General features: G+C 41.8%; 1 protein-coding gene across 1 annotated transcript in view; it reads left to right on the forward strand.

Annotated features, from left to right (window-relative positions):
- The window catches only part of LOC141140143 (vomeronasal type-2 receptor 26-like), a 246,799-nt gene that overhangs the window by 204,616 nt on the left and 28,181 nt on the right, over positions 1-14,002 (forward strand). The window contains exon 4 of the mRNA XM_073627040.1: positions 1,461-1,584. Within this exon, the coding sequence (XP_073483141.1) occupies positions 1,461-1,584 (124 nt within the window). The remainder of the gene's footprint in view (positions 1-1,460; positions 1,585-14,002) is intronic.

The raw sequence follows: 14,002 nt of genomic DNA on the forward strand, positions 1-14,002 counted from the left end.
TAATGGCTCCTGCTGCTATCAATCTTCCCAGGGAAAAGGGAGAAAGTAACAAGAGCCACTGCTCTCATGCACATTGCTGGATCAAATCAGGCTCAAGTAAGAATAAGGGGGGCTGGGGGGAGCACAGAATTTTGAAAAACAATATATATTTTTACTTTTTGCTATATTAAATCACCAAAAAAATGTAAAAAAAATACATAGGCCAATATAAAAAAATACATAAGCCAATATGTACTCTACATCTACATATTTTTTGTAAAAAAAATAGCAATAAGCGCATATTGATTGTTTTGCGCAAAAGTTATAGCGTTTACAAAATAGAGAATAGATTTATGGGATTTGTATTATTATTATTTTTTTACTAGTAATGGCGGTGATCAGCGATTTTTAGTGGGACTGCGAGATTGCAGCGGATACACACGTTTGACACTCTTTTGGGACCATTGACATTTATACAGCGATCAGAGCTAAAAAAAAACACTGATTACTGTATAAATGTCACTGGCAGGATAAGGGTTAACACTAGGGGGTGATAAAGGGGTTAAATTTGTTTTCTGGGAGGTGTTTCTAACTGTGGGAGGAGGGGACTGACTGGGAGTGCAGAGAAATCAGTGTTCCTAATCACTAGGAACAGACAATGACTCTGATCTCCTCTGACAGAATGGGGATCTGTTTGTTTACATTGACAGATCCCCATTCTGGCTCTCCGTGGAGCAATTACGGGTGGCCGTCAGACATCGTAGCCACCAGCTACACGCATCAGCTCCCTTGCAGCGCCCCGGGCGTGCGCTCCCGCTGTAGCTGTTAAGGGGACCACTGTACAGCTACGGCGATGTGGGGGAATGAGCCGACCTGCTGCCGTATAATGACAGTGGCTGGTTGGCAAGTGGTTGAGATGCTACAGAGGATACAACAGGATCGTTTTATTAGGAATAATAGTCCTAATCGGTGTATTCCTCACTTTTATTTTAACTAGGGGAACGGGGCTGATGTAAATGTGAGGCATATACTATGAGGTGGTTTAGGTGCCTACTATTCTTATATTTAGTTTATCTTTCTTTAAATTTAAATATTTCTTTTATCTTTCTTTAAACAATGTAAAGCCCAATCAACATAATCTAAAAATACCAAAAATAGAAAAAGAAATTCTAAAACCCCCAAAACACCAACCCTGAAACCAAAACCCTTCATTTTTAAAGGATAGCCTTGAAATAAAAGAGCAATTTAACCTAAAACAGAGGCCACCATACAATTGAGATGAATAAACACCCAAAGTGAATGAAAACCCCCAAAATATTGCACCTTGAATGGATTTCAAACCTGCAGAATTCACCTTGAGCCCATGGTAGAGGCAAACCAGAACCTCATTCCTATTTGTAATATTCAGTTTATATAACCTCATGAGATATGACGGATCTTTACATAATAATAATAATAATAATAATATGATCTGATTTCAGATTCCGGTATCTCGATGTTCAGATCCCTGTTTACCTGGAAGCAGAAAAAAATTTGGATCTTCAATTCATAAATGTTGCTATGAGTGTGTCCCATGTCCAAAAGGAGAGATATCCAACATTTCCGGTATATTTTGTATTTGCTAGTAAGTTATTAACTGGACAGAAGTTACTACTGTAGATAAAGTGTATGTCAGGGAAAAAAAAGAAGAACATCTCTGCAATGTGTGTACATTTCTTCAAGTTTTATCCTTCTAAAGACCCTGCAAGTACAGAATGATACCTGTTGATCCTGCCAGAAATGCTCTCAGCTCCTAAGTTCTGCTGTTGGCTGACAACATACAGGAGGTTGGTGTCTGAGATCAAAAGAAATGGTTTCAGCCCCGCCTCATTGTATTTTGCTACTTTTACTACTAGACATGTGCATTGCCAAAAAAATCTTTTTTTTTTTGTTTTTGTTTCATTCGTTTGTTTTGTTTTGTTTTTTGGATCATTCATTATGATCGATATTCATTATTTCGAATAAATTCAGAAATTCAGATAAATTCAAATTCATTACATTCCATTCGTATAGATGTGGTAGTCGTTATTTTGATCATTCGTAACTTCTGATCAATTTGAATTTGTGAAATTTCATTCGTTTGCAGTATTCGTTATTTCAAAAATCCAAAAATTGGAAGGAACAAAAAACAGAAATTTGAAAATTCAAAAAATTGAAAGAACAAAATTTTGAAAATCTGAAAACAGGAACAAAAATCTGAAAAATCGAAAGAATGAAAATCTGAAAATAAGAACGAAAATTTGAAAACCCGAAAGAACAAAAAAAGAACAAAAAATATTTGAATAATATCTATTATAATTAAAGTATTACGTTTTTTAATCATTATATATTTTTTTATTATTATTATTTATAATAATAATAATAAAAACTATCATTTCCTTTCAAATTTGGTTGTTAGTGAACGTAACAAATACAAATGTATCCGAAGTTATCCGGCATTCGTTATTTCGGATAACTTCAGATAAATTTTTAGTTGTTACATTCAGCCAAATTTGAAAGGAAATTCCAATACCTATAATTTAATAGTTTAGAACAATTATTATAGTTATTATTATTATTATTATTATTTATACATAATAATAAAAAACTATGATAATGATAATAAACGTAATATTTTAATTATAATAGAAATTATCAGAATGTATTTTGTTCTTTCGGATTTTCAAATTTTCCGATTTTCGTTCTTATTTTTGAATTATCATTCTTCCAATTTTCTGATTTTCGTTCTATTTTTCGGATTTTTGAATTTTCTGAATTTCGTTCTTTCGCATTTCATATTTTATTTCTTTTGAATTCTCGTTCTTTTAGAAAATTTGTTTTTGAAAAAAATGAATTAAACGGTCTTTTGTTAATTTGGATGTTTCCGAATTAATGAATATGCCATATTTTGATGAAAAACTAATTTGGAACAAAACTAATTGCACATGTATATTTAGTACTATTAACACTAATACTACTGCTACTAAATTACTGAATTGCTCCCCTCTCCTCACTTTTTCTGATAGCATCAAAACGTATTTTTATACATAATTCCCGATATATTGCAATGCACAGAAACAGCAACAATTTCCCTAAAGTTCCACATTTATGATTAAAAAGATATTCATAAGCCTCAGTCAGTGACTTTTCCTAGGCTAGGGTGATGCCATCAGTCTGCTACAGGGAGGAAGAAGCATTTCCTCAGTCTCCTTTCCCCCAGTGATCAGACTGCAACATTGTAACTTTGTAGCAAGGCAGAGTCTGCAGCAGGGACTGATCTGCATTGGGCATCCAAGAACACAGCTTAACCACTTCAGCCCTAGAAGTATTTACCCCCTTAATGACCAGGCCATTTTTTGCAATACAGCACTGCGTTACTTTAACTTATTCGTGCGACGCTGTGCCCAAGCAAGATTGATGTCCTTTTTTCCCCACAAATAGAGCTTTTTTTTGGTGGTATTTGATCATCTCTGCGGTTTTTATTTTTTGCGCTATAAACAAAAAAAGAGCGACAACTTTGAAAAAAAAACTATTTGTTTACTTTCTGCTATAAAACATATCCAATAACAATTATGTAAAAAATCTAATTTCTTCATCAATTTGGGCCAATTTGTATTCTTCTACTTATTTTTGGTAAAATAAAATTCCAAGTAGCATATCTTGAGTGGTTTGCCCAAAAGTTATTGAGCCTACAAACTATGGGATAGATTGTGGGACTTTTTTTATGTTATTCATTTTTACTAGTAATCTCGGCAATCAGCGATTTTTAGTGAGACTGCAACATTGCGGTGGACAAATTGAACACTAAGTGACAGCTATTACATTTAGTAAATCCACCCCATTAAATGTAGTAAATGCCCCTATTATATGTAGTAAATTCACCCCATTACATGCGTTAAATCCCCCCCATTTCAAGTAGTAAAGCCACCCCATTATATGTAGAAAATACCCCCTATTACATGTAGTAAATACCCCATTACATATAGTAACCCTCCTTTACAAGTAACAAATCCCCCTATTATATGTAATAAATTAACCCTCATTACATGTAGTAAATCCCCCATTACATGTATTAACCACTTTGCTTACTGGGCACTTAAACCCCCTCCTGTCCATACCAATTTTCAACTTTCAGTGCTGATGCACTTTGAATGACAATTGTGCGGTCATGCTACACTGTACTAAAATGAAATTTTTATCACTTTTTCCCACAAATAGAGCTTTCTTTTGGTGGAATTTGATCACCTCTGCAGTTTTTATTATTTGTTAAAAAAAAATAAAAAGCCTGAATTTTTAATTTTTTTTTTTTTTATATTTTGTTATAACATTTTGCAAACAGGTCATTTTTCTCCTTCATTGATGTACGCTGATGAGGTGGCAGTGATGGGCACTGATGGGTGGCAGTGATGGGCACTGATGGGTGGCAATAATGGGCACTGATCGGTTACACTGATAGGCAGCACTGCTAGGTGGCACTGATTGGCACCACTGGTGGGCATTGATAGGCGGCACTTGTGGGCACTGATAGGTGGCACTCATGGGCATTGATAGGTGGCACTGGTGAGCACTGTGGGCACTGGAAGGTGGCAATAGCAGGTGGCACTGGCAGGGGGTACTGGTGGGCACAGATGAGGCATAATTGCCTCTTCCTCTTTGGGACCGATGTCCCTTGCAGATAAGCTGGTGATCAGCTTTTTTTCTCCTCACGCTGTCAGCGTGAGGAGAAAAAAAAAATGATTACCAAGCTTTTGTTTACATTATGTGATCAGCTGTCATTGGCTGACAGCTGATCACGTGGTAAGGGGCCGGGACTGGCCCCTTACTCAGATCTGTGAGCACCCAAGTCAGTTACTCGGTGATCACAGTGCGTGCTATGCACGCCCTACGGGAGCGCGCGGGGCACGTGCACAGGGGAGGACATCATATGACAGCCTCCCAGAAATTCAGGTCCGCGCTGTGGCCGTCATTCGGCTATAGCATGGATGGCAAGAGGTTAAATTATACTTATTTACTTCTGTCATCAACAGGTTTTCAGAGACTTTTATTTGTGTATTGTGTAATGTCCATGCATATCACAATGGTCTCATCCCTTGGTAGAATCTTATGTAGTGGGAAAACTTTACTTTTTTACAATTATTCTAGAGATATCTTCCTCTGACAAGTTCCACAATTAGTTCCACTCACTATTAATTTTTATTTTTTAATAAAGAATTTGTCTTGTGTGGATATTACTTTTTTGGTGAATGGGTAGGGGTTCTATGTACCTGATACCCATTTACATAGGGGGCGGCCAGGATCTGGGGGCCCCCTTGTTAAAGGGGACTTACAGATTTCGATAAGCCCCCTGCCTGCAAACCCTGACAACCACAGCCGAGGGTTGTCAGGAAGAGGCCCTTGTCCCCATCCAAAGCACCCACCCCCCCATGTTGAGTGCATGTGGCCTGGTATGGTTCAGGTGGGGGGCCCCTCGCTCATCCCCCCCTTTACTGAACTGCCAAGCTGCATGCCCAGATAAGGGTCTGGTATTGATTTTGGGGGCCACACACCATTTTTTTTATTTTAGTTTGGTGGGGGGGTTCCCCTTAAAATCTATGCCAGACCTGAAGGGCCTGATATGGACTGGAGGGACCCTACGTAGCTTTTTTATTTATTTTTTCAATAGCCGGGTTCCGGCAAATGTAACCACAAGTCATTTTAAATGGGAATTGACTCATTTTTTTTCTTTAGAAATGTCACAGTGTGTCCCCCCCCCACAGGCACTATATTTAAAGTAATTTTTCATCTTTACTGTTGCACTTTACGCATAATTAAAATAACTGCTCCTGAAAAAAGGATTTTTATTTTTATTGATGCATGTCCCCCAGGGCAGTACCCAGGTCCTCCATATTCCTTTTATGACCAATTACTTGCATATAAGCCTTCAAAATGGGCACTTGGATTTTTCCTGTTTTGCTCCCATAAACTTCAATGGGGTTCGCTGTTCGGGTTAGAACATTTTCCCTGTTCAGGAGTTCTGCTGTGGACCAAACAGGGGGGTATTTGGCCCATTCCTATCAACTAGTATCTAGGACTAGTTTCCCCATTGGAAAATGTTTCCTCTATTAACTTTCTGGGGACAACTCAAGATTTGGGGTTTTCTTTTAATGTTACTTTCAATGATAATGGTATACAGCAGTGGTTCTAAACCCTGTCCTCTAGTACCCCCAATAGGCCATGTTTGCAGGTTTTCCTTTATCTTGCACAGGTGCTTTAAACCAGAATCAATGGTTTGGTATTTTGGACAGCTATTTTATCTAAGAGAAATTCCCAAAACATGGCCTGTTGGGGGTACTTGAGGACAGGGTTGAGGACCACTGGTATACAGGACAAGTAGAGGGGGTGAGTCTCTAATAATTGTTCAAAAACCTCTTCACCAAAACTAAGAAAAAGTTTTTCCTTTAGTTATACTTTAACCAGTTGTGGACTGCCCATTGTTCATATACTGCGGGAGGGGGGCTGCTCGCTGGCCCAGCCATGCTGTTATTCGATCAAGCACCGATCAGGTCCAGGCCAATGATTTTTAGTCTGGACCTGCTGATTGATTCTGATGAATTACAAATCAGCATGTGTATGTGTTTACAAATCACAGGCACAGGAAATGAGGAGCTCTTCTCTCTTGGAGCCCTTTTTGGTTCCACAGAAAGAAGAGACCACAACTACAGCGAGTAAAAGCAACACACTGACAACAGATCATGTAGTTAGGTACATTTAACCCCCTGATCGCCCCCCCTCAGTTAACCCTTTCTCTCCCCTGTCACAGTATTATTAGTACAGTGTACAGATTTTTTTTTTGATCACTGTATTGGTGTCACTGGTGACGCCAGATAGCGTTACTGTCAGTTAGCATCAATCTCAGACAGCATCTGATTGCCCGTCACATATTCATGATCACATTTAACCCTTTGATTGACAGTAACACACACACACTATACACCTCCATTATTAGTATAGTCTGAACGGATCAATATCTTTGGTCAGATCAGAACTATACTATCGTCCTGATAATATATTGTCCCCAAAAATGGCCCACTCGGAATTCAGATCGAAGGAGCAAATTTAACTCCCCTTGATTTTTTTAAGCTGTTTTTCACTGAAGATCTGTACCGGTCAATTGTGGATCAAAGCAATTTATACGTGTAGCACCCTCTACTTAAAGGTAGGTGCTAGAGTAGGATTTTCTAGATACAGGTAAATTTAGCAAGGCCTGTGCTTTAGGCTGGGCCTGGTTGTTGTGATTTAGGTCTGGGAGTGTCTGGTGTAGTGGGGGGGGGGGGGGTGGCCACTTGTACTCAGAGATACCTCCTTTGCTTTCAGATGGATGGTTCTGGAAGAGAGGTTGGACTTAAGATCTGAGTGGCAGGCAACTCATGTGAGGAACCCTGACCAATTATTTCTTGGTATTGGCAGGGGGCAGGCCTCTCATATAAGCTGGGGTCACATGCTTTTAGGGGGGAGTTCTGTGGAGCAGAAAGACAGAATGGAGGATTGAGGTGCTGTTCCTCGTGTCCCCACGTGGGGATGCGGCGAGAGCAAAGGAGGGATGGAGAAACTGCTGGGAAGGAGCTAAAGATAAGGATCTTCATCTTTAAGGAGACATCAGGATGCTATGACGGAGGAGGAGTGGAGGAGAGTAGAGCAGCATTCTGTGACTGGAGACACAGAATGGCCCTTTTAAGAGGAGAAGGTCAGTGCAACAGAAAACAAGAAGAAGCTGGCTCAGAGCAGTAGTTCACTTATTGCCATGTGTCAGGTCATTGGGGGGAGATGCCGTGTTGTCTCTGGCCTGGTTAGCACATTTGTAATATCTTGCAAAGACTGGGTGACTGTCAGTTTCATGGAGTCTGGAAGAGAGGGTGTGTAAGCCTCTGACTCTTTGATTCATAAAGGCAATATCATTATTGTATACAAGTTGGAATTATTCAGAGTGATTCCCCTTGTTCCATTGGAAGTGAAGTTAGTAATTCAGTAACCGAAAGAGATGTATAGAAGTACAAAGTTATAAGGCCAAGGCTACGAGTAATGTCAAGAATGTGCTGTATGATGGGTATCTCATATTGTCCTTTTCTCTCATCCAAATTGTACCCCACAATGAAGTAACAAAACAGATTAAAATGACTGTTCATTGTCTTTAAAATGGTGGATGGGGGATTGGCAGCAGGGTGATTGGCGGATTGCTAGTAACCAAATCAGCAGCCCTTAAGGGGGTACCGCTACAAATGGAGGTCCCACCAAGATCTGCCTTAACAGTTGACCTGCTGGCCATTGCCCCTAGCAACCATCAACAGCCGGGAAAGGGGACTGCGTGTTTGCCTTTCATGAATGACTTTGCTACAGATTGTTACCCATAGCAACTGAACCAACCTTGTTGCCAAGTGCTGTTGCCCCTACCATCAAGTGTTATCGCAGCCTGCGCGCATCCTGCACCCAGTTGCACTAATGGACACTCAAAATAGTAACAAGTACTGCAATTCTGTGACTGTAATCAAGTGCTGTCACACATGGCAATCACAGCGACGATCGCACCTATTGGATTACAAATGTGTCTGGCGTGTGTACAGCGTGGACACTACCAACTGTTTTGCAAACAGCTTCTTTATCCTGCTGAACACAGTGGAATGTGGGGAGTGAGATTGTGGATGTCTATTGTTGCCCTTAGTAACCTGGACACAAGGGGGTGTCGTGGACGGGGACTGCAGTGGGTCGGTCCCTTACAATAGGACATCACAATGGAGACATTTTTCATGTGTAAATAGTGACTGCTGCCAAGTTAGCCTGCAGTTCAACAGTGTCTGCCACCAGGTTTCGCTGGGGGATCTTTGAAAATGTACAGCTACAGTTCCTCGCACGCTGAACCAACAAGTGAGGGGTGGAGCCACGCCCCAGAGGAGAAGTTAACAAGTACTCAGCGCGTTGTGCGCCAGACATGAGGTGGTGGAAGATGGCAGAGGGTGTTCAAAGTGCACCTGCCATGTAGTGGTCGTCTGAAATGCAGGATTGGGTGTTGGTGGATACCGGCATCCACCTGGAGCTCACTGGAGGACTGGCTTTAGGAGAAATTGCAGGAGTGGAGGGGCTATGTATGCTCTGTCCAGGGTGTCACAGGCCTACAGTTGGAGTTAGCGCTTGGGCCCGGTGTGGACATTGCGAAGAGCATCTGACTTGCTTGGGACCAGTACAAAAGGAGGTCCAGTACTATTCTGCCACTCTACTAACCGGACTCTGTCACAGATCCAGGTGGCCCGGAGGGCTGGAGAGGGACGTGTGTCACTCACCACTGCGGTGAAGGAGCTCCCATCTGACTCATCCGATTTCAGAGCTTCAAGATGTCAAGGTAGGAAAGAATGTTGGGGAAGCCTGTGGCCTGGCCAGGGACCCAGAGGTTGCTGTTGATAGTGGGCACCCTCAGGAAGAAACCCCTGAGGAGCCGGCTGAAAGTAAGTCCCTTGTTGTGCCTGTACAGAAGGAGCCTAAGTTGCAGCAGGGGGATCCCTTGGGTGAGCCAGACAGGGTGAGCAAGTGCCGGGCTGTAGACTGGGGGTCACCACAAGTACTAGAGAAATATGGGTCCATAGAAAACCTGTTTGAGTGGTCATCCCCTGAAAAGGCCTTGTCCAGCGATGAGGAGCAATGGTTCTTGGAAAGTTCCACCTCAGTTGGAGCCTCCACTGGAGCACCGGAGGGACCACTAAGTTCACCACAACCCCCAGTACCACCCTATAGACTTTATAGTGCCTCACCTAGTAATTCTTCAAAAGGTCCACCCACGTACAAACAGTGGGTTAGTAGGTCCTCTGATGCCTGCATTCTGCCTGGCCGTGGGAGGCCTAAAGAACTGCCTAGATTCTCCCAGTTCCAAAGGGAAGTGCAGAGGAAAGTTTCCCAGGAGTGGGCCTGGACTACCCATATGTTCCGGACCACGTTATGGAAGTAGTTGAAAACTCCCGGGAGCAGTGGGAGAATGACATGGTCTGGGACTATCTACATGTCCCAAAACCCAAGCGGACACTAGAAAGTGAAGTATGGGTCCGGTTTAAGGACATTCACAAAGAATGGAAGCTCGGGAGGGCCATCTATAAGGATAGAGCACTGGTTCTGAAGGCAGGACAGAACACTAGAAGTTATTCTATTTTCATGAGAGGCAAGGAAGATAGTCGGAAGAGGTTGCCGTACCCGAGGTTTTACCTGTAGTCAGGACTACTGTTGTGTAGTCACAGGTGTGTTGATGATACCCATATTGGACTGCAAGAGGGCAGCAGGGTTAGGATGGGCTTTCCCCTAAGGACTGTTTTCATTGCAGCAGATTGCCACTCAGAGTGCCTGACATGGATCAAGTCATGGACACTAGGGTGTGCTGTCCCTGCTCAATCCCTTTGCCACATTTGCTTTAGAGAAGGACTCCATTGATTTGGAGCCTTTGTTTCACTAAAAAAAAAAAAAAAAAGAGGGACTTCTGTTTAGGAGCCAAACAGAAAGTCTATTGGCCTACGGGTATATGTGTTCTACTACTGGCATGTCTGTTCAGGTTGCACTTGGCAGGAGGTCTCTTAGACTCCTTTTGAGGGAGTGAAAATCCTGGCAGGGAACCACATGCCACTTCTCTGTGTTTATTCTGTCACTAGACCGAAGATGATAACCCCTTCTGTTTGTTGAAGTGCTATTTTAAGTTAGTTGTTTAGTTAGATATGTGTTGTGCATGTCTTCTTTTAGGAAAACTCTGGGATGTGACGGTTGTCTATCTCCACCGTTGGAACAGATGAAGACCTGTGGTAAGCAGAGTATTCCTCTCAAGGGAGCAATGCTCTGGTTCCGCTTGTATGTAACTGATCGTTGCAGGGATCTACAGCCAGGATGTATATTTTGTGCAAATGTATGATTAACAGTGTACATATGTCATTTGGTACTTTTATACAAATGTTACCCTTTTTCAAGTTGTTTCCCTTTTTCCTTCCTATTAGCTTCATTAATATGAGATGCCTTTACTCCTTATTTAAAGAGGTATTTTCCAATGTATGTCTTCTTTTAGGAAAACTCTGGGATGTGAGGGCTGTCTATCTCCACCGTTGGAACAGATGAAGACCTGTGGTAAGCAGAGTATTCCTCTCAAGGGAGCAATGCTCTGGTTCCACTTGTATGTAACTGATCGTTGCAGGGATCTACAGCCAGGATGTATAATTTGTGCAAATGTATGATTAACAGTGTACATATGTCATTTGGTACTTTTATACAAATGTTACCCTTTTTCAAGTTGTTTCCCTTTTTCCTTCCCATTAGCTTCATTAATATGAGATGCCTTTACTCCTTATTTAAAGAGGTATTTTCCAATGTATTTTCCTACAACTGAGGACAGTTGTGATTTTAGTGGAGGGTAAATGTAGCACCCTCTACCTAAAGGTAGGTGCTAGAGTAGGATTTTTCTAGCTGCAGGGCCCAGATACAGGTAAATTTATCAAGGCCTGTGCTTTAGGCTGGGCCTGGTTGTTGTGATTGGGGACTGGGAGTGTCTGGCGTAGTGGAGGGTGTGGCCACCTGTACTCTGACTCAGAGATGCCTCCTTTGCTTTCAGACGGACGGTTCTGGAAGAGAGGTATGACTTAAGATCTGAGTGGCAGGCAGCTCATGTGAGGAGCCCTGACCAATTATTCCTTGGTATTGGCAGGGGGCAGGCCTCTCATATAAGCTGGGGTCACATGCTTCCATGCTTCTGTGGAGCAGAAAGACAGAATGGTGGACTGAGGTGCTGTTCCACGCGTCCCCACGTAGGGATGCGGCGAGTGCGGAGGATGGATGGAGGAACCGCTGAGAAGGAGCTAATTGGTAATATCTTCATTCATTCATTCTGGTATACAAGTTGGAATTATTCTGAGTGATTCCTCTTGTTCCATCGGAAGTGAAGTTAGTAATTCAGTATTTGCAACCGAAAGAGAAGATGCATAGAAGTACAAAGTTACAAGGCCAAGGCCACGACTAATGTCAAGAATGTGCTGTATGATGGGCATCTCATATTCCCCTTTTCTCTCATCCAAGTTGTACCCCACAGTAAAGTAACAAAATGGATTAAAATGACTGTTCATTGTCTTTAAAATGGTGAATGGGGGATTGGCACCAGGGTGATTGGCAAATTGCTAGTAACCAAATCAACAGCCCTTACTGGGGTACCGCTACATGTGCCGAGCAATTTATCACAGCAAACCCAAATTCAAACCTTACCAGACAATTCAAATGGAAACGTTTTATGGTTTCTGATTTTAAGACTTTTGTGGGCCTAACCCTCAATATGGACATTACTAAAAATAATGAGTTGCGGTGATATTGGTCCACAGACCCAATTTATCATATGCCCATGTTCTCTACTGCCATGGTTAGGGGTATATACGAGAATATAATGCGATTTATGCACTTCTACAACAATGAACTCATCTTGGGGGTGACACTGAATATGTTCGGCTCCACAAAATGCGGCCTCTTGTAAATCATTTTAACCAAGCATTTGCAGATTTGTATATGCCCCAACAAGTTGTCTGCGTAGATTAATCTCTCATTAATTTTTCTGGCCGTCTTGCTTTCAGTTTCTCCCCAGCAAGCATCCCAGATATGGGGTCAAAATGTATAAACTCTGTGAGAGGGCAACAGGCTATACGTGGGATTTTCGGATTCATGAGGGAAAAGATAGTCACGTGGAGCTCTGCGACTGCCCAGATTACATAGGGAGCAGTGGCAAGATTGTTTGGGACTTGGCATCACCCTTATTCCAAAAGGGGTACCACTTGTGCATGGACAATTTTTATACAAGAGTGCTACTTTTTGGACATGTTTTTAAATTAGAAATTGGCTGATGTGGCACCGTGTGACCTAATCACTGGGGGTTTCCCCAACAGCTTGTAAATACCTGACTTACATGGGGGAGAGAGCCTGCTTGAGAAACAATGAATTACTTGCAGTGAAGTGGAAGGACAAACAGGATGTTTTTGTCATGTCTTCCATTCCCACAGATACGACAGTCCAAATTGCAACAGCGACTGGTGTTGTCGAGAAGCTCCTCTGTGTCCATGACTACAAACTTAGGATGGGAGGGATGGACTTCAATGACCAGATGATAGTGTCATACATCATTTCCCATAAGGCCAGACACTGGTATAAGAAAGTGTCTGTATATTTATTCCAATTTGCCAAGTTCAACGCTTTTGTACTATGCAAAGCGTCAGAAAGAAGTGCATCATTCCTAAAATTCCAGGAAGAGATAATTACAGCCCTTTTATATCCAGAAGGTGCTGTGTCCCAATTTCCCAATCCAGATGCAGTGAGAGGCATTTTTTGGATGTCCTCCCTGGTACCCCGACCCTAAGAGCACCCCAAAAAAGATGCTGTGTCTGTAGTAGACGCAGTAGTAGTCTTGACACCCGTTATTTCTGTCCCTTCTGTCCTGGCCAACCTGGTCTCTGCCTCAAGGACTGTTTCCGTCACTACCACACACTAGTGGAATATTAGTATAGGGTACAGCATGGCACAGTCTAAGCACACATTCACACAGGGTCTCGGAAGATGTTAGATAGTAGGGAAACTGGCCATCACATTTTGAGAGACCCTCGCCTGGAAAAATTAGTTTTTACAGTTACAGGAAAGTTACAAAAAAGTAAAAAAAATATATAAATAAAAAAAGGCAAAAATAGTTGTTGTTTTATTGAGTTAATGTTCTGCTGTTACTGTGTTTTATTCTTAGCCGTTGTTTGCCTTGCAGGGACGCCATTCAGCTGCAGCTCTGATCTATTTATTCTGACAGCAGCAGGGTGTGCTTTCAGAATACAAGCATGAGGGGCTTGGGGTGGTCAGTTGGTAGATGCTTCAGCATATATTTCCCTTTTTTGGCACAGATTGCAATAAAAAATGTTTTTTTTTTATTGAATTAATGTTAGTTCTTACTGTGTTTTTTGTTAACCGTTGTTTTCTTTGCAGGAACGCCAATCAGCTG

The sequence above is a fragment of the Aquarana catesbeiana genome, linkage group LG01, assembly GCF_042186555.1.
Source record: "Aquarana catesbeiana isolate 2022-GZ linkage group LG01, ASM4218655v1, whole genome shotgun sequence".
Classification (NCBI taxonomy): domain Eukaryota; kingdom Metazoa; phylum Chordata; class Amphibia; order Anura; family Ranidae; genus Aquarana; species Aquarana catesbeiana.